A 21,138-nucleotide genomic window follows, 5' to 3' on the forward strand; every position below is an offset into this window, starting at 1 on the left:
TTCATTCCCATCAATTTCCTCAACACCATTTCCCTACTAATTCTGATTTCTTTCAGTTCCTCCCTCTCACTAAACCTTGTGTTCCCAACATCTCTGGTATGTTATTTGTGTCCTCCTTTGTGAAGACAGAACGAAAGTATGTATTTAGTTGGTCAGCCATTTCTTTGTTCTCCATTATAAATTCCCCTGTTTCATACTGTAAGGGATCTACATTTGTCTTCACCAATCTTTTTCTCTTCACATACTTATAGAAACCTTTATAGTCTATTTTTATGTTCCCTGCAAGCTTACTCTTATGCTATATTTTCTCTTAATCAATCCTTTGGTCCTCCTTTGCTGAATTGCTCCCAATCCTCAGGTCTGTTGTTTTTTTTGGCCAATTTGTATGCTTCTTCCTTGGATCTAATACTATCTCTAATTTCCCTTGGAAGCCATGGTTTGGTCACCTTTCCTATTTTACTTTTGCGCCAGACAAGAATAAACAATTGTTGCAGTTCACCCATGCGCTCTTTGAACGTTTGCCATTGTCTATCCACCATCATCCCGTTAAGTAACATTTCCAAATCCATCGAAGCCAACTCGCATCTCATACCATCGTAGTTTCCTTTATTAAGATTCAGGACCCTAGTCTCAGAATCAGCTATGTCACCCTCCATCTTGATGAAGAATTCTATCATATTATGGTTGCTCATCCCCAAAGGGCCTGGCAAAGTAGATGGCCTATTCTTTAGTTGGTTCCTCAATGCATTGGTCCAGAAAACCATCCCATATACACTCCAGGAATTCTTCCGCCGTATTGTTACTAATTTGATTTACCCAATCTATATGCAGATAAAATCACCCATAATTACAGATGTTCCTTTATTGCATGCATCTCTAATTTCCTGTTTAATGCCATTCCCAATATCACCACTACAGTTTGGGGGTCTATATACAACCCCCATTAACATTTTTCTCCCATCAGTGTTTCTCAGCTCTACCCATACAGATTCCATGTCGGAGCTAATATCTTTCTTCACTATTGCATTAATTTCCTCTTTAACTAGCAATGCAACTCCACCGCCTTTTCCTTTTTGTCTGTCCTTCCTAAATACTGAAAACCCCTGGATGTTCAGTTCCCATCCCTGGTCACCCTGCAGCCATGTCTCCGTAATCCCGACTATATCATACCTGTTTACATCTATTTGCGCAGTTAATTCATCCACTTTATTGCGAATGCTCCTTGCGTTAAGGCACAAAGCCTTAAGGCTTGTCTTTTTAACATTACTTGTCCCATTCCCACTATTTTTCACTGAGGCCCTGTTTGGTTCTTGCCCTCGATTTCTCTGCCTATCACTTTTCTTATTCCCCTTTCTGTCTTTTGTTCTTGTCCTTGATTCGCTCTCCTCTGACTCCTTGCATAGGTTCCCATCCCCCTGCCATTTTAGTTTAAACCCTCCCCAACCACTCTAGCAAATATTCCCCCTAGGACATCAGTCCCTGCCCTGCCCAGGTGTATCTCGTCCAGTTTGTACAGGGCCCACCTCCCCCAGAACCGGTCCCAATGTCCCAGGAATCTGAAACCCTCCCCCTCACACCATCTGTTCAGCCATGTATTCATCTGATATATCCTGCTATTTCTACTCTGACTAGCACGCGGCACTGGTAGTAATCCTGAGATCACTACCTTTGAGGTCCTACTTTTCAACTTCCTAACTCCCTATATTCTGCTTTTAGGACCTCATCCCTTTTTTCCCTATGTCGTTTGTACCAATGTGTACCATGACCACTGGCAGTTCACCCTCCCCCTTCAGAATGGTCGATGGATGTTCTTGCGAATGGAAAACAGTTTCCAGTAGCATTCCACAGGGCTCAGTGCCGAGGCCCTTGCTGTTTGTTGTATATATTAATGATTTAGACTTAAATTTGGGAGGCATGATTGAGAAATTTGCAGATGTTGGCCATTGTAGTTGATAGTGAAGAGGATGGCTGTCGACTAAATGGTTTGGTTGAGTGAGCGGGGAAGTGGCAAATGGAATTCAACCCAGAAAACTGTGAGGTAATGCATTTGGGGAGAGCAAACGAAGCAAGGGAATACTCAATAAATGGGAGGATATTGAGAGATGTTGAGGAAGTGAGAGACCTTGGAGTACATGTCCTCAGAACCTTGAAGGTGGCAGGACAGGTGGACAAGGTAGTCAAGAAAGCAGATGGAATTCTTTCCTTAATTGGCCGAGGTATTGAATACAAAAGCAGGGATGTAATGATGGAACTGTATAAAACGCTGGTTAGGCCACAGCTGGAATTTTGTGTACAGTTCTGGCCACCACAGTACAGGAAGGACGTAATTGCTCTGGAGAGAGTTTAGAGGAGATATACCAGGGCTTGAAGGAGAGATTGGATAGGCTAAGGTCGTTTTCCTTAGAACAGAGGAGGCTAAGGGGTGACCTAATTGAGGTGTGCAAAATTTTGAGGGGCCTAGATAGGATAGACAGGATAGACTTGTTTCCCCTGGATAAGGAGTCAACTAACAGGGCACATAAATTTAAGATGATTGGTAGAAGGATTAGAGGGGACATGAGGAAAACCTTTTTCACCCAGAGGGTGGTGAGGCTTCTGGAATTCACTGCCTAAGTTGGTGGTTGAGGCTGAAACACTGATGTTGCAGCGGATGGTAAATGCTGAGCTGCTCAAATCCCAGAGGGAAACTTCAAATAGCTGCCAAAATTTGTATAGAGTGAGGAGCAGTTCTGAAATCAGGAAATGATGTCCCAGACTACTTGTGATGATTTTATTGTTAAGCAAACATTTATTAAAATAATAAAGAAAAAACAAATACAACACAATTATACTTAAACACCCAAATGGCTTCACACAATAAACTACTTTAAAACAGTTCCACAAATCTTAACTATTTTCAGAGTTAACCTTCCCCTTATCTGTTCAGCAACTATCCTTATAGATTTTAGAATCTATAGAAGTACAGTAAATTTTACCACACAGTGCTTTTTCCTTGGGGTTCCCTCTGAGGCTGGCAGCAACTTGGTCTTTAAGTCTGGCCTTATTCACACTGTCTTCTGGGAGTTCTGACCAGCTACCCTGCTGTCTTCTGGGAGATCTAAGCAGCTGCCACTTCAAATAGTCTTCAGTATTTCCTTAAATTCATTCCTTCCCTTTGATCTCTCTATTACCTCAACCAGTCTCTTCAGTGATGCTTTCTTCCCAGAATTGATTAGATTGTTCTTTACTTTAGCTCTTAGACTTGTAAAAACAAACTTGCTCTATCTTTATAAAAACAAAAAACTGCGGATGCTGGAAATCCAAAACAAAAACAGAATTACCTGGAAAAACTCAGCAGGTCTGGCAGCATTGGCGGAGAAAAAAAGAGTTGACGTTTTGAGTCCTCATGACCCTTCAACAGAACTGAGTGAATATAAGGAGAGGGGTGAAATATAAGCTGGTTTAAGGTGAGGGTGGGGTGGGGGGAGAGAAGTGGTGGGGGTGGTTGTAGGGAAAAGCAAGCAGTGATAGGAGCAGAAAATCAAAAGATGTCACAAACAAAAGAACACAGAGGTGTTGAAGGTGGTGATATCTAAACGAATGTGCTAATTAAGAATGGATGGCAGGGCACTCAAGGTACAGCTCTAGTGGGGGTGGGGTGGAAAGACTAGCAGGGCATAAAAAATTTAAAAATAATGGAAATAGGTGGGAAAAGAAAAATCTAAATAAATTATTGGAAAAAACAAAAGGAAGGGGGAAGAAACAGAAAAGGGGTGGGGATGGAGGAGGGAGTTTAAGATCTAAAGTTGTTGAATTCAATATTCAGTCCGGAAGGCTGTAAAGTGCCTAGTCGGAAGATGAGGTGGTGTTCCCCCAGTTTGCGTTGGCCTTCACTGGAACAATGCAGCAACTTGGGTTTACCATTGACCAGAAACTGAACTGGACTAGCCATATAAATACTGTGGCTACAAGAGTGTCAAAGGCTGGGAATTCTGGGGCGCGTAACTCACCTCCTGACTCCCCAAAGCCTGTCCACCATCTACAAAGCACAAGTCAGGAGTGTGACAGGTAGGCAATGGCATAGTGGTATTGTCACTGTACTGGTATTTCAGAGATCCACGGTAATGCTCTGGGGACCTGGGTTTGAATCCCACCACAGATGGTGAAATTTGAAGCCAATAAAAATCTGGAATTAAAAGTCTGATAATGACCACATAACCTCTGCCGATTGTCATAAAACTTCATCTGGTTCACTAATGTCCTTTAGAAAACCTGCTGACCTTACCTGGTCTGGTCTACATGTGACTCCATACCCACAGCAATGTGGTTGACTCTTAAATGCTCTCTGATCAAAAAGGGCAGGGGCAATTAGTGCTGGACAATAAATGCTGGCCTAGCCAGCGATGCCTACATTCCATTCCAGTTGCCTGGATGAGCGCTATTCCAGGACAAAGCAGCCCTGCTTGATTGGCACCCCATCCACCATCTTAAACCTTCACTCCCTCCACTGCCAACACATAATGGAAAAAATGAGTACCATCTACAAGATGCATTGCAACAACTCAGCAAGTCTTCATCCACATACCTTCCAAATCAGAGGCCTCCACTAACAAGAAAGACATTGACAATGGATGCATAGGAACACCACCACCTGCAAGTTCCTTTCAAGTCACTCACCATCCTGAATTGGAACTATATCACTGTTCCTTCACTGTCTCTGGGTCAAAATCCTGGAACTCTCTCCCCAACAGCACTGTGGGTGTACCTGCAGTGGTTCAAGAAGGTGGCTCACCACCACTTCAAGGGCAATTAGGGATGGGCAATAAATGCTGGCCTTGCCAGTAACACCCACATCCCATGCAAGAATAGAAAAAAGTTATTAAGGCTGTAAAGTGCCTTATCGAAAGATGAGGTTCTGTTCCTTGAGTTAGATTGAGCTTCGATGGAAGTGTAGGAGGTCAACGACAGAGAGGTCAGTGGAAATGGAGTGAAGAATTAAAATGACAGAGGACTGGAAGTTTGTTAACTCTGTTTTTCTTTCTCTGTCAGTTCTCAGTATTTCCAGCATTTTCTGTTTTCATTTCAGATTATCAGCATTTGCAGTATTTTGCTTTTGAAATAGGGTACTCAGAGGAATACAAACTAGGCACTTTACAACCTTCTGGACTCAACATTGAGTTCAATACCTTTAGTCCATGAACTCTGTCCTCCATTTTGATTTTTTTTCACCCAAGTGCCAGTGTGTATCTTGTTTTCATGTTATTGTTTTCAAAGCTCACCTTATTAACACCTACTCCGGACTAATACTTTGTTTCCTTACTACAACCATTACCACTCTTGTTGTCTTTTATTTCATGGTATCTTTGATATTTAATCTCTCCTGTCCTCTAACCTTTTCCTGACTTCTTTTGTTCCATCTGACCCTTCCCCCAACCTTGCTGTCACCCCTCCCCCCAACTCTCACTTGTCAACAGCATAAAACTCATCATATTTCTACATCTCTTCAGTTAGGAAGATAGGAAATAGAAGCAGGATTCAGGGAGGATGTTTCCCCTGGCTGGAGGGGTCTAGAACAAGGGGTCACGGTCTGAGGATATGGGTAGGGCATTTAGGACTGAGATGAGGAGAAATTTCTTCACTCAGCAGATGGTGGGCCTGTGGAATTCTCTACCACAGAAGACTGTGGAGGCCAAGTCACTGAATATATTTAAGAAGGAAATAGATTTCTAGACACTAAAAGCGTCACCAGCCAGGGGAAATGCCCTATCCGCATCTACCCTATCACATCCTGTAAGAATTTTGTAAGTTAAAATGAGAGGTGAACTCTAGGGAATACAGGCCTGGTTTCCTCACTCTCCGCATAAGACAATCCTGCCATCCCAGGGATTAGTCTGGTGAACTTCTGTTGCACTCCCTCTATGGCAGGTTCTTCCTTCCTTAGATAAGGAGACCAAAACTGCACACAATACTCCAGGTACAGCCTCACCAAGGCTCTTTACAGCTGCAGGAAAACATCTTTACTCATGTACTCACACCTCCTCTCAATGAAGGCCAATGTACAATTTGCCTTCCTAATTGCTTGCTGCATATTCATGGCTGCTTTTAGTCACTCCTGAACAAGGAAACCCAGCTCCCTTTGGATGTTAATGCTTCCCAACCTCTCACCATTTAAGAAATACTCTGCCTTTTTGTTTTTTCTACCAAAGAAGACTCTTCTGAAGAAGAGTCATATGGACTCGAAACGTTAACTCTGTTTCTGTCTCCACAGATGCTGTCAGATCTGCTGGGATTATCAACACTTTCTGTTTTTATTACAGTTGTTATTAAGATGTGTGATTGACACTATTGTTAGAACTGCTGTTATTTTACAGATTGTAGGCTGCAGAGGTTCAATTGAGATAAATCCCAGGGATACCATGGCTAAGGAGTCCAGCATCATTGGGGTTGCATTAGCTACTGCAACTAAGGTAAGAAGAGCACATTTCAAAAACTTGCTTTAAGGCTCAGAGGGTAGATTGCTGCATGGATTCATAATACACCCGTTACTCACTTCTCTTTGCATTGTTTCAATGCAGTGCTAACTAAACAGTTTACACTTTCATCAAAACAGCAAAGAGGATTTGCCACAAGAGTGTTAGACCAATAACTTCCAAATTCTGGGCCGTTGCACCAGGGGGGTACTGCAGAGATGTGATGGGGGACCAACGCCCCCCACCCCAGAAATCCCCAAGTAAGGGTTGCATTGCAATTGCCTGGGAAATGCAAAATTCCATTGGACAATTGCCCTGCACTGGGAAACATCCAATACTCTGATTTAAATCACAGTCTTTGGGTGGTTCTGTCTGTCTTACAGGAATAGTAGAATAACTGCTTCTAACTCCTGGGTAACCTGGTATTGACCCCTTCCCACCCCGACTACCCCACAACCTCCCCCCCACCAACAAAACCACCCTCCCGAACCTCCCACGGGACCCCTGACAACACTCCCCATCCTCCAAACACCCCACGCGAGACCCCCCCCATCCCTACCCTTCAACTACCCCCCGATCACCCCCCACTGACCACCACCGTCCACTCCCCCCACCACTGACCCCCCCGCAACTGAACCTTCCTGATACCCCCATCCTACCCACCTACCTTCCACTCTGATCTTCTCCCTGGCTTTTCAAAGTGCCTGGATCTTTAAACCTATCTGCTTTATGGCAGCTAGTGCTGTTAAAAAGGGGACCTGTCTTCCTTGCCTTTTACTCTCCTGCTTTGACAGAAGGCCCCAGGAGCCCATTGCACTGCACCTTTCTCATCCAGCCCAAGTCGGAAGGTCAGGCAGGAAAGGTGTGTCTGTATTTCAGTGTAAGTATCTAGGGACAGAGTGGCAATCTGACTGTTGTATAAGAACAGTAACAATTAGAATTTCTACCTTCCCATATGTTTAAACATGTCATTGCAGACACTTGTCCTTGTTAAATTTGGCTCGACAGACATTTCCCCTTCCTTACAACCAGAAGTTAATTAGGAGCAGAGCACAAGGTTTTTCAAATCCCAGGCTGACACTACATATATTATTTATCCCTGTGCTTGGTGGTTCCCAGCCTGATAATGCCTCAATTTTAAAATGCTCATCCTTGGTTTCAAATTGTGCAACAGCCGTGACTCAAGTGGCCAACACTTCTGCCTCTAAATCAGAAGGTTGTAGGCGCATGCTCCACTGCAGAGGCTTGAGCACAAAATCCTAGGGCAACATTCTGATGCAGCACTGTTGGAGGTAGTATCTTTGAAATGAGATGATAAACCAAGGTCCCATCTGCTCTCTCAGGTGGGTGTAAAAGATCCTATGTGCACTATTTTGAAGAAGAGCAGGGGAGTTAGTTATGTGCTGGTCAATATTTATCCCTCAATTAACACCAAAAAAAGATTATCTGGTCCTTATCACATTGCTGTTTCTGGGAGCTTTCTGCGCGCAAATTGGCTGCTGCGTTTTCTATCCATCTATCCAAAATTAGCACTCCTAATATGTTCCTAAAAGACCACGTGCTAAAGAAAAACGTGTTAATCGAGAGTCACTTTCCCATCTGAAAGCATGCAATAAGATGGTTTACCTTCATGAACTGTAATGTTTACATTAAAAACCTGTAGTTTCTTTGAACCTAACTGGTCCAAAAATCCTCTTACTAACTCCTAATAACTTCCTAACAAAAACAAAAATAGCTGGAAAAACTCAGCAGGTCTGACAGCATCTGCGGAGAGGAACACAGTTAACGTTTTGAGTCCAAATGACTCTTCAGCAGAACTAAAGTAACATTGAAATGTGGTGAAATATAAGCTGGTTGAGTTGGGGAGGTGGGGGGGTGAGGGGGGTGGTGTGGGGGGGGAGCGGGGTTGGAGACAGGTAGAGTAGATGGAGGGCAAGTGATAGTTGGAGGCAAAGAAGAGATTGCCAGAGATGTCATAGACAAAAGGACAAAGAGGTGTTGACGGTGGTGATATTATCTAAGGAATGTGCTAATGGTGACATTAAGGGTAGAAAGCAGGACGAGCTAGTGGCAGATGGCCCTAGTGGGGGTGGGGTGGGGGGAAGGTATTGAAATGGGCTAAAAGGTGGAGATAAAACGATAGATCGAAATAAATTTAAAAATAGGTGGGAAAAGAAAAATATATTTTAAAAATATAAATTTGGAAAAAGGGGGATCGGAAAGGAGATGGCGATGGAGGAGAGAATTCATGATCTGAAGTTGTTGAACTCAATGTTAAGTCCAGAAGGCTGTAGGAGCCTAGTCGGAAGATGAGGTGCTCTTCCTACACTTTGCGTTGAGCTTCACTGGATCATGGCAGCAGGCCAAGGACGGACATGTGGGCTTGAGAGCAGGGTGGTGTGTTGAAATGGCAAGCAACAGGGAGGTCTGGGTCATGCCTGCGGACAGACCGAAGGTGTTCTGCAAAGCGGTCACCCAGTCTGCGTTTGGTCTCTCCAATGTAGAGAAGACCACATTGGGAGCAGCGATTGTAGTAGACTAAATTGAGGGAAGTGCAAGTGAAATGCTGCTTCACTTGAAAGGAGTGTTTGGGTCCTTGGACTGTGAGGAGGGGGGAAGTAAAGGGGCAGGTGTAACACCTTCTGCGGTTGCTTGGAAAGGTGCCGTGGGAGGAGGTTGAGGTGTAAGGGGTGATGGAGGAGTGGACCAGGGTGTCCCGGAGGGAACGGTCCATGTGGAAAACCGCCGGGAGGGTGAAGGGAAGATATGTTTGGTGGTGGCAACATGCTGGAGTTGGCGGAAATGGTGGAGGATGATCCTTTGAATGCGGAGGCTGGTGGGGTGATAAGTGTGGACAAAGGGGACCCTATCATGGTTCTGGGAGGGAGAGGAAGGAGTGAGGGCGGATACTCGGAAGATGGGCCGGACACGGTTGAGGGCCTTGTCAACCACCATGGGTGGAAAGCCTCGGTTAAGGAAGAAGGAAGACATGTCAGAGGAACTGTTTTTGAAAGTGGCATCATCAGAACAGATGCGACGGAGGTGAAGGAACTGAGAGAATGGGATGGAGTCCTTACAGGAAGCGGGGTGTGGGGAACTGTAGTCGAGGTAGCTGTGGGAGTCGGTAGGCTTGTAATGAATATCGGTGGATAGTCTATCACCAGAAATTGAAACAGAGAGGTCAAGGAAGGGAAGGGAAGTGTCAGTGATGGATTATGTGAAAATAATGGAGGGGTAGAAATTGGAAGCAAAATTGATAAATTTTTCCAGGTCCAGACGAGAGCATGAAGCGGCACTGAAGCAGTCATCGATGTACCGGAGAAAGAGTTGTGCAAGGGGACCTGAGTAGGACTGGAACAAGGAATGTTCCACATACCCCAGAAAGAGGCAGGCATAACTGAGGCCCATATGGGTACCCATAGCCTCACCTTTTATTTGGAGGAAGTGAGACGAGTTTAAGGAGAAATTGTTCAGTGAGCGAACAAGTTCAGCCTGACGGAGGAGAGTAGAGGTGGATGGGGATTGTTCAGGCCTCTTTTCGAGGAAGAAGTAGAGACCCCTCAGACCATCCCATTGGGGGATGGAGGTGTAGACGGATCAGACGTCCATGATGAAGAGGAGGCGGTTGGGGCCAGGAAACTGGAAATTGTTGGTCTGATGTAGATCGTCAGAGGAGTCGCGGATGTAGATGGGAAGAGACTGGACAAGGGGAGAGAGAATGGAGTCAAGATAGCAAGAAATGAGTTCAGTGAGACAGGAACAGGCTGACACGATCGGTCTGCCGAGACAGTCCTGTTTGTGGATTTTGGGTAGGAGGTAGAAGTGGGCCATCCGAGGTTGGGAGACTATGAGGTTGGAAGCTGTGGAAGGAAGATCTCCAGAGGAGATGAGGTCAGTGACAGTCCTCACAAGCCCACATGTCCGTCCTTGGCCTGCTGCAATGTTCCAGTGAAGCTCAACGCAAACTGGAGGAACAGCACCTGGTCTTCCGACTAGGCCTCTACAGCCTTCTGGGCTTAACATTGAGTTTAACAACTTCAGACCATGAACTCTCTCCTCCATCACCACCCCCTTTCCGATTCCCCTTTTTCCAAATATATATTTTATTTTTTAAATATATTTTTCTTCTCCTGCCTATTTTTAAGTTTATTTTGATATATCGTTTTATCTCCAACTTTTATCCCATTTCGATCCCTTCCCCCCACCCCACCCCCACTAGGGCCATCTGTCACTAGCTTGTCCTGCTTTCTACCCTTAATGTCAGCATTAGCACATTCCTTAGATAACATCACCATCGTCAACACCCCTTTGTCCTTTTGTCTATGACATCTTTGGCAATCTCTTCTTTGCCTCCACCTATCACTGGCCCTCTATCCAGCTCTACCTGTCCTACCCAGCTTATATTTCACCACATTTCTATATTTCTTTAGTTCTGATGAAGAGTCATTCGGACTTGAAACGTCAACTGTATCCCTCTCCGCAGATGCTGTCAGATCTGAGTTTTTCCACCTATTTTGGTTTTTGTCTCAGATTTCCAGTATCCGCAGTATTTTACTTTTATCTTAATAAGTTACGAACTCTTTCTGCTTACTTCTTGCTGCTTTTCACTCGCCAACCCCCCCTAATTGTCCACTCTTCTGAACTTCCTGCTCACCCTCTCCCCCAACCCTCCTGCTCACCCTTTCTCCCAACCCTCCTGCTCACCCTCTCCCCCAGCCCTCCTGCTCACCCTCTCTCCCAACCCTCCTGCTCACCCTCTCCCCCAACCCTCCTGCTCACCATCTCCCCCAACCCTCCTGCTCACCCTCTCCCCCAACCCTCCTGCTCACCCTCTCCCCCAACCCTCCTGCTCACCCTCTCTCCCAACCCTCCTGCTCACCCTCTCTCCCAACCCTCCTGCTCACCCTCTCTCCCAACCCTCCTGCTCGTCCTCTCTCCCAACCCTCCTGCTCCCCCTCTCTCCCAACCCTCCTGCTCCCCCTCTCTCCCAACCCTCCTGCTCCCCCTCTCTCCCAACCCTCCTGCTCACCCTCTCTCCCAACCCTCCTGCTCGCCCTCTCTCCCAAACCTCCTGCCCTCCCTCTCCCCCAACCCTCCTGCCCTCCCTCTCCCCCAACCTTTCTGCTCATTTCCAAACCTAACCCACTTCCCACTTCCCCCAGGAAGGGGCAGAATACAGGAAGCAGCACAGGTTCAGGAGAGGGTTGCAGCTTGTTTTAATAAAAGACTGAGCATGCACAGTAACTGTCCTAAAATGAAAATGGAGGCAGTGCAATTTGGGGAGCTTCCCTAACTTACAAACCATGCTAAAACAAAACCATGCTTTTAGAATGCAATTTAACGAGGTATATTGTTATTACAATTGTAGCTACACTTCAAAAGTACTCCATTGGCTTTAAAGCACTTTGGTCACCTGTTGTAATATATTTTTTGTGTCTCATCAAATTTTTGTTTGATAATTACTCTTGTGAAGTGGCTTGGGATGTTGTACTATGTAAAAGGTGCTATGTAATTTTTGCTGCATTTATATGTGGCATTTAACAAACTCAGGATGTTCCAAAATGCTTTCACGGTGATCAACTGGTGAACTCTTTGAGTCTTTCTGTTTGCTGCAGGAGGATCGGCTGGAGTCGGCAGCTGCGCTCCTCGGAGGAATGGAAGTGGGCTGGCTGAAGCCTGTGGTGGGGCCAGAATACCCACTGGAGAAGGTGGCGCAGGCTCACGAGGACATCGTTAAGGGGTCTGGAGCAGCAGGCAAAATGATCCTGACAATATAATGCATCAGCCCTACGCAAAGAACATCGCTGCCCAGTAAGCTTCAGGTCACACCTGTACAAATTAAAAGTGGATCCTTTAATATTTCAGACTACTGGGCTAAGGTGTTTTTGGGGTGGATGTGGGGTGGGTGATTGGGGTTGGGGAGTGAGTTGTGTTTGAGTACTCCCATTCTACCACATGTCATGATTGTACCCCCATTTGCACTTAATTCAGGCAAAAGAATGAACAATAATGATTGATTTTAGCTTTATTGCTCTGACCATCATGCTCTGGGGCACAGTTGATGGAGGTGCCAGTCTTCTTTTGCTCCATCAGTTTTGTGTGTTTATAACTCAGTCTGCCTAAAATTTAGAAAACAACGAATCAGGAGACAAAAGGGAAATTGCAGTGGTTTCTGACTGTGGGTTGGACACTGCTGCAAGCTTCCTCCTCCCTTTTTTGAAACACGGTAGTTTTCCACCTTTTAGCGCCTCATTAAAATGACGGGTGACAATTGCTGATGAGCATGGGCAAGTCTTGGCACAGTAAGTGCCGTGACATCAATTCCTACATCAGCACATTCACAAAGTCAAACACACAAAGTTAACTGCCAAATCTCAGTTAAGTAAACAATTGTTCTCAATGCCCCTGAATACATCTCACTTGGTGGCTGTTGTGCCTGTGCATGGATGGGTGGTCTGATCTATGCTGTTACAAGGATTGGTCCCAGCTGCTTCTTGTTTTTCACATACAATCATACAACTGGTGGCCCATCTACCTATGACAGGGTCAAGAATGGAATGTATTGACTTTCTATTATGTGAGTCAACAGAGGTGTTCAAAATAATGAAGCATTTTGATAAAGAGGAGAGAAACTGTTTCAAGTAGCAGGAGGGTTGGTAACCAGAGAGACACAGCTTAAAATAATTGACAAAAGAACTAGAAGGGTAGATGAGATTTTTTTTTAAATGCAGTGAGTTGTTAGAATCTGGAACATGCTCCTTGAAAGCGGTATGGAAGGAAGCATATTTAATAGTGATTTTTAAAATGGAATTGGGTAAATAATTAAAAAGGAAACATTTGCAGAGCTATGGGTAAAGAACAGAGGAATGGGATTAATTGGATAGCTCCGCTAAAAAGCCAGCACAGGCACTGTAGCCTCTGTTTTCAAAAAGTTCAATTCGGACTTCCAGCCGGTGGATTAAAAATCTTTATTTGATGTGAAGCACATTTCTGTGACACCATCTTGCAAAGTGTGACTTTAAGCAAATGCACATGAAGCAAATCAGATCTTCCCATAATGTATAAACTGGAGTTAGGCTCTTGTGGACATTTCTCAACAAAGAAAAAAAAAAGTAGGGTGAAACACTGTACATTACAGTACATCCCTAAATGAAATAACTTTTAAAATAAAATATATTTCTAAATATAAAAGAAATATAAACTCAAATAAGATAACATTCACCAGTGATGGGTTGTGAAGCTTGTTTGTAGAGGTGGGGTGGACGAAGGGGCAGAATGGTCAATAACCTTAAAAAAAATTATCCAAAAACTGTTGGACAATTTATTTTCCCCTATTAGTAAAGCTCCTTATAGTAGTTAATGTCAGCATTAATTGTCCAATTCACTTTGGGATGGCTCGTTCTCTGGCATTAAAACTATCAGACTCACTACCACCACTTATTGGGTTTTCTTGACTCATGTTTATAAGGGAGGTAATCACTAAATCATAGTAAAAGGTTATTGATTGCATATTTAAAACAACATCAAAATAGCGTAATGAGACTAATACTGAGGAGAAATGCTGGGGACTCTGTTGTGATATAACTGTGCAGCATGTACACCCACCACTACAGCCACACAACACAAAGTAGTAATACTGAGGAGAAATGCTGGGGACTCTGTTGTGATATAACTGTGCAGCATGTACACCCACCGCTACAGCCACACAACACAAAGTAGTAATACTGAGGAGAAATGCTGGGGACTCTGTTGTGATATAACTGTGCAGCATGTACACCCACCGCTACAGCCACACAACACAAAGTAGTTTGCTATGGCCTGTTGGTAAACAACATTAAAGTGAATGTTGTGATGTTAAAAGGATATGTGTTCCCAATTGTATCAGCAGTTTTATAATGAAACAGTATTGACCAAATCAATGTTAAGTGAGGAATTACTGTACTGTACTCAGTTTCACCTTTACCAATCTCTCTCTCTTGACATCTCTCATTCACTGTACTCACCTTTCTCTCTGCTTTATCTACCCCCCACACTGAAGTTCCTGGTCTCCTGCTCCTCTCTCTTGGAAATCTAGTCCTTGCCAGTTCACATTTGTGGTAGTGATGGCACAGTCAGCAGGCATTGAAATAAAATGGAGTATTTTATGTAGCTCACATTAATTGCAAATATGAGATTGTATGGCCTTGTGAATGATTTTCAATTTCTTGATTGTTATTTAATAAAAGTGTAAATTTAAAAAAAATCTGCAGTGGTTTACTGTTGAGTTTTGTACATGAGGAGCATGGAATAATGACCTTATCTAATGAATTGAAGGAAAATGGCAGAAATACACAGGCAGGTCCATCCTCGTCAGAAAAGTTAAATTTCTAGCAGGGACCCTTCATCAGACCCACCTGTAGGGTTAACCCCATTACTCCCTCTTCACATGTTAACAGTTTACAAAATCACTCTTTCATTTGAGAAGCAAGTGGATGGACTGCAGAGACATACACAGGGACAGACATGGAATGAGAGAAAGAAACACAGGCAGATGTAGAGAGACAGGAGAACAGAGAGAGGTACAGGAAAAGACAGGGAGGGAGGGAAGGACAGACAGGGAGGAAGAGAGAGACAGGAACAGACAGGGAGAAAGAAAAAGAGACAAATGGACTCACAGATAGACATGAACATGAGGGCAATCGGAGCCAAAAGGGCTAGGTTTTTGACTTAAAGGGACCTTAATCTAGTGTGCAGAGGTGACTAGGTCAGTGTGTGGGAAATTATGTAGTTAAGGTAACTGGATCACTGTGGGATGACCAGGTTAGAGTATAAGGAATCGTTTTTTTTCATTCATTCATGGGATGTGGGCATCACAGCATTTGTTGCCTATCCCTAGTTTCCCTTGAAAAGGTGGTGGTGAGCTGCCTTCTTGAACTGCTACTGTCCATTTGGTGCACCTTGCCTGTTCCTGAAGGTGATGGATAAGTGCCAATCAAGCTGGCTGCTTTGTCCTGGATGTTGTTGAGCTTCTTGAGTGTTGTTGGAGCTGTACTCACCCAGGCAAGTGGAGAATATTCCATCACACTCTTGGCTTGTGTCTTGTTGATGGTGGACACACTTTGAGGAGTCAGGAAATGAGTTACTCACCATAGAATTCCCAGCCTCTCACCTGCTCTTGTACTCAGTATTTATATGGCCAGTCCAGTTCTGTTTCTTGTCGATGAAAGCCCCCAGGATGTTGATATTGGGGATCAGTGATGGTAATGCCATTGAACGTAAAGGGGAGATAGTTAGATTCTCTCTTGTTGGAGATGGTCATTGCCTGGCACTTGTGTGGTGAATGTGACTTGTCACTTGTCAGCCCAAGCCTGAGGGTGGATTTTTCCGTGCCCACTGGCAGCGGGCGTTTGCGGACAATATGGCACAATCGGTTTCACGATGGCTGGAAGGCAGGCCGCGATCTTCCACTCAGCCCGCCAATGACAGACCGCGTTTCCCGCCAATGGTCGTCGGGGAGCTCATTGTAATACATTAGCATATCATTAAAAGGCCATCCTGCCAGGCTCTCGGACCCCCGCCGGATGGTCCCGTCCCCGTCAGCTGGAAAGCACATCATTATGTTTCACAACAGCACGCAGGCAACATGCACTTGGCGGCCTTCACTTTGGGGGAACTGAGGTATCCACAGCTCCCCAGGGTTACCTGCTGCTTTGCAGGCTTCAGGGGGCCTGGGTGAAGGGCCGTCCTGCCTCAGAAGCGACTTTTCAGGGGCTGGGGGGGTGGGTGATGTCCAGGGACAACTGCTGCCCAGCCACGGAGGCAACTATTGCTGTTGTGGGAGGTGGTGTGGGGGGGAGGCAACTGCTGCACTGGCGTTGGATCCCGCGCACAAGAAATTGAGGCGGGGGGGCAGGGTAAGCGAGGGAAATGGCCACACATTGGGGACACCCTGGATAAACTGACTGTTCCTCTGCAACAGAGACAGATCAGGTGCAGCCACAGTGAGATGATTGGGATCGGGCTCCTAGCCTGCCCGCCCACGCAAGCAACATGGAGGCACCAAAGTGCCACCAAGCGCTCAAGACCTTACCATCCCTGCCAGCACAGACTGCGAGTCCACGACCTCTTTATTGGACCGCGGAGCAGTTGGACTACACACGTTGTACAATCTCCTCGACAACGCTGGCCATGTAACAGTCACCACTGGTGTGCTCACAGTCCCTTTGCAATCTCAGCATCCTGGTTTGGACCAGTGTCCCCCATGTCACAGGCTGACAGGGCAGCCAAGCAGCGCACTCATCTCTGACCATCCCAGGGGTGACCAGCGCTCTCCAGGAAGTGTGAAGGGGCAGTCACACAGGGTCAGGAAAGGTGCTAAGTACAGCCATGATAACCACGTCTCTCTCTCTCTCTTTCATGCTGCAGGAGGAACATGTCAGCAGCATGGAGCCTGGTGATCGAACTGTGTGCCTGTTGTCCTACAGAGGCTGTAGAAGACTGAGGAGAGAGTGAATGAGGCTCCTGACCGCGCAAAGGGAGGAGCAGCAACCTCATGAAGAGGCAGCAGGGGATCCCACACACTGTCCAGGAGTGACAGTGAGCTGTGGCTTATCGACACCTAGTGACACCCAAGGTCTATAGACACCGCCTGTCATTCCTGCAGATGACTGAGAACCAGTGTCGCTGACGGCTGCGCATGTCTAGGGACCTGGTGTCTCACATCTGCCACTTACTGCAGGATTTGGTGCCAAGGGGACATGGAGGGCATCCACTGCCAGTGGCTGTGAAAGTGACCCCGGTTCTCAATCTCTAAGCCAGTGGCTCCTTTCAGGGCTCCACAAGCGACCTCTGTGCGATTTCACAATCCACCACCCACAAATGTACCCATGAGCTCACGGATGCATCTTCTCCATGGCAACAACTTTGTGCATTTCACCCAGGACCGGGACAGCCAGGATACAAGGGCCATTGGATTGGCCCGGATCTCGGGATTCCCACAGGTACAGGGTGTGATTAACTGCACCCATGTGGTGCTCAGGTCTCCATCGCTACACTCAGTGACTTCATCAACCTCAAGGGCTTCCACTCACTGAACGTGCAGCTGGTGTGCGACCTCCACAAACACATCCTGCAGGTCTGCGCACGGTTTCCAGGGAGTGTGCACGACACCTACATCCTGAGTCACTCACAGATCCCTGCAGCCTTCCAGGGTCCACAGAGGCTGCAGGGTTGTCTCCTCAGGACAAGGGCCACCCACAGAGACCGTGGCTGATGATACCCGTGTGGTGGCCACAGACTGCAGCAGAGCGACGCTATAATGAGGCTCATGCAGCAGCTCACACCTTGGTGGATCAGAACATCGGGATGTTGAAGATGAAGTTCCGGTGCCTGGACCAGTCTGGTGGAGCCTGCAATACAGTCCACAGAGGGTGTCACACATCATCATCGTCTGCTGTACCCTTTACAACCTGGCGCTGCAACTGGGAGAGGAGCTGGCTGAGGAGGAGATGGAGGAGCTGGAGGTCTCCTCTGATGAGGAGGACGCTGACGGGGATGAGGGTGAGGGGGTCCTCGGTGGTGATGATGACGGGGATGAGGGTGAGGGGGTCCTCGGTGGTGACGATGACGGGGATGAGGCTCTCGCACTGGCCGGACGAGGCAGGCACACTCGGGAGGCCCTCATAGCTGCCAGATTTGTGGGGGATGATGACGACATGCAGTGAGGTGTCCCTGGAGATCCTCACGTCACAGTTGTGAACGTTTGACTCCAGTCTGACTAATGGCAGTGCCAATACCCTCTGTGAGAATGCTCCTGTCATGGAGATGCAGTGGAGGCCCTAATAGTCGCTCTATCGCAGGAGGATGATGACAACATGCAGCCTCTGAGAATGTCTGAATCCTGTCTGGCTGAGGGCATCTCGCTTGCGCTCCATGATCAGGGCCATCTTAGAGACGCAGCCATGAAAATTTAGACGCATCTGATGTGTCTGCCTTCAGCACCTCAGCCTTTCAGGAGCTGGTGCACAGCATCACTGGTCACAGATGCTGGTGTGATGGGGGCCAACCCCACCTTAAAGGTGCTGAGAGCACACAGAGAGAATGAGGGAACTCTGTGGCGCCTGCCCACTACATTCTGGCAGCAATGACTAGCACCGCCGAGGTACAGGCATCAGTAATGTGTCCAGGGAGTGTGAGGCTGGACCATCGCTGTGGTCTGAAGGCTGCACAGACACAGGGAAGAGGCCCTGGACTGAGACACCTGCCTTTACCTTGTGCAGAAAGGTTTCACATCTGAGTAACAAGAACACTGCTCATCAGAACAAGGAGCCATAGGTAGGGAGACATTCTTAAGAGTTTATTGACAATAGTGAACAGTATGTACAAGTGATCAACACCCGTGCCCAGGTTGTGCAACTAATTCTCCTTAACTTTCCTAACCCTGCCACTGCGTCTTGGTGCTCCCCAGACATCCACAGCAGTGATGGAGGCAGCAGGCTGACTGAGACACCCTGTCTGTGATGGATTTGGCGGGCGTCCTCTGGAGGGTTGAGACTTGGGCGCTGGCTTGCTTTTGGGGTCCTGCTGTGTGGCAGTGGCAGCCTCCTCGTCCTGGGAAGCTGGAGCTGCTGTGATCACAGGAAGAGGAGATTTGGATGGGCCGGACACTCCTGGCATCACCTGGGCTGCATGGGCTTGGAGTGAGCACCTGCTGATCCTCCTCCCTATGGGCGCCCGAGGGTCCCTGGCTGACTCCTTGAAGAGAAGGCGTAGCTGGAGTGAGATCGAGCTGCCCCGCACCCTTCTTGCATACACACTGTTGGAGGCCAACTATGGCATCAGTGATGGAGCTGAGCCCACACAACCAGTGAAGGAGCAACGTCCTGGACCAAGGTCTCCATGGCGGCCGCCATCCTGCCAGTGTTGACCTCGGAGTGTTGCAATGCCGGTGCTATCACCTCAGCCTGAAGGCGGACGGACTCCTCCATCGTGCCTTACAACCTGAGGAGTGCAGCGGACATCCCTTCCTGATGTTCCCGAGCTTGCCTTTGCAGCTCTAGCAACTGTGACATGACTGAGTCTAGAGGCTCCTCATCTGACTCGGATTCAGCAACATTCTGGCTTCCAGCAGCTCTCCGAGTGCCGGGGACCTGGGAAGTCCCTATATCTGCCTGCTGTGGATCAGAAGGTGCAATGTGCTCACCAGATTGTGATCCCATGTCTATTCTAAACCTAGGTCCCACCGAGGTGTGTGTCTCTCTGCGCTGGTGGAGGGTGTGGGTGAGGCTGTGATGGGACTTCAGGGAGGGTGCCTTCAGATTACCCTTCAGAGGTTTCTTTGGGGTTTGATTGGAGACCCTGGGTCATGGACTCTGTTGGCTGTTTGGCAAATGTGCCTGCGAAAGCAAGAGGAGATAATTAGTGCCTGGCAGTGGCCTGTGAAACAGGACACATCACTCACAGCATGGTTATCTGATGGATGTTGCATTGCTGGATCCTCACTTGGTAGAGCAGCACTGACCTCACTGTCAGCACAGGACCGGTCCCGGTCATCGCCGGCCAGCTAGATGGCTCTGTTTTCAAAGTCTGTGAGAACCTTGATTTTGGGCATCCCTCCACCTGTCTGCGACCTTTCCCTCCTGTTGTGAGCCAGTTTGTCCTGCATGGATAGAGATGGGGAGAGTGTATCAGGACTCCTGCCGGGCCGGATGATAATCCCTGGCCTGTGTGGGTGGTGAGTGGTCCCATGGATGGGATGAGGACAATGATGGTGAGTGTGAGAGAGTGAATGGTGATGTCCCTCACACTGGCAGTGAGTGAGGGCCCTGTGGGTGTGTGATGAGTTTGTGAGTTGAGAGTGATGAAAAGAGTGACATATCCTGGTGGAATGGAAGAGATCATTCATTTTCTTGTGGCACTGGGTGGCTGTCCTCTTCTGAAGGGCGTTCACGCTGACCACCGCTGGCACCGCCTCCCAAGCCGGATCGGTCAGGTTGCTGCCCATCCTGTGACCAGAGCTGGAGATGGAGAAAGAGTAAGAGAAAAAGAGGTGGCTGATTATTTTTTTTTTTAAATCCTGAAACTGTTTAAAAGGTGTCACAGATCAGTCAGTGGGAACAAGGGGCATATGGCAAATGAAGACAAATGTAGGTCCCTTACAGTCAGAAACAGGGGAATTTATAATGGGGAACAAAGAAGTGGCTGACCAACTAAATACATACTTTGGTTCTGTCTTCACAAAGGAGGACACAAATAACATACCAGAAATGTTGGGGAACACAGGGTTTAGTGAGAGGGAGGAACTGAAAGAAATCAGTATTAGTAGGGAAATGGTGTTGGGGAAATTGATGGGATTGAAGGCAGCTAAATCCCCAGGGCCTGATATTCTACATCCCAGAGTACTTAAGGAAGTGTCCCTAGAAATACTGGATGCATTGGGGGTCATCTTCCAAGATTGTATAGACTCTGAAACAGTTCCTACAGATTGGGGGATAGCTAATGTAACCCCACTATTTAAAAAGGGAGCTAGAGAGAAAACAGGGAATTATAGACCAGTCAGCCTGACGTCGGCAGTGGGGAAAATCCTAGAGTCCATTATAAAAGATTTAATAGCTGAGCATATGGAAAGGATCGGACAGAGTCAGCATGGATTTACGAAAGGGAAATCATGCTTGACAAATCTATTGGAATTTTTTGAGGATGTAACTAGTAG

The 21,138-nt window shown here is 46.9% G+C and overlaps 1 protein-coding gene across 7 annotated transcripts in view; it reads left to right on the plus strand.

Moving 5' to 3' along the window:
* cryz (crystallin, zeta (quinone reductase)) overlaps window positions 1-14,691 on the plus strand; it is a 61,870-nt gene extending 47,179 nt beyond the window's left edge. For all 7 annotated transcript variants that reach the window (XM_041207905.1, XM_041207903.1, XM_041207909.1 and 4 more), the window contains 2 exons: window positions 6,351-6,446; window positions 12,065-14,691. In XM_041207905.1, coding sequence (XP_041063839.1) covers window positions 6,351-6,446; window positions 12,065-12,226 — 258 coding nt within the window. In that variant the 3' untranslated portion in view covers window positions 12,227-14,691. The remainder of the gene's footprint in view (window positions 1-6,350; window positions 6,447-12,064) is intronic.
* The last annotated feature ends 6,447 nt before the right edge of the window (window positions 14,692-21,138 follow it).

Source organism: Carcharodon carcharias, chromosome 16 (genome assembly GCF_017639515.1).
Source record: "Carcharodon carcharias isolate sCarCar2 chromosome 16, sCarCar2.pri, whole genome shotgun sequence".
In the NCBI taxonomy this organism is placed as follows: Eukaryota; Metazoa; Chordata; class Chondrichthyes; order Lamniformes; family Lamnidae; genus Carcharodon; species Carcharodon carcharias.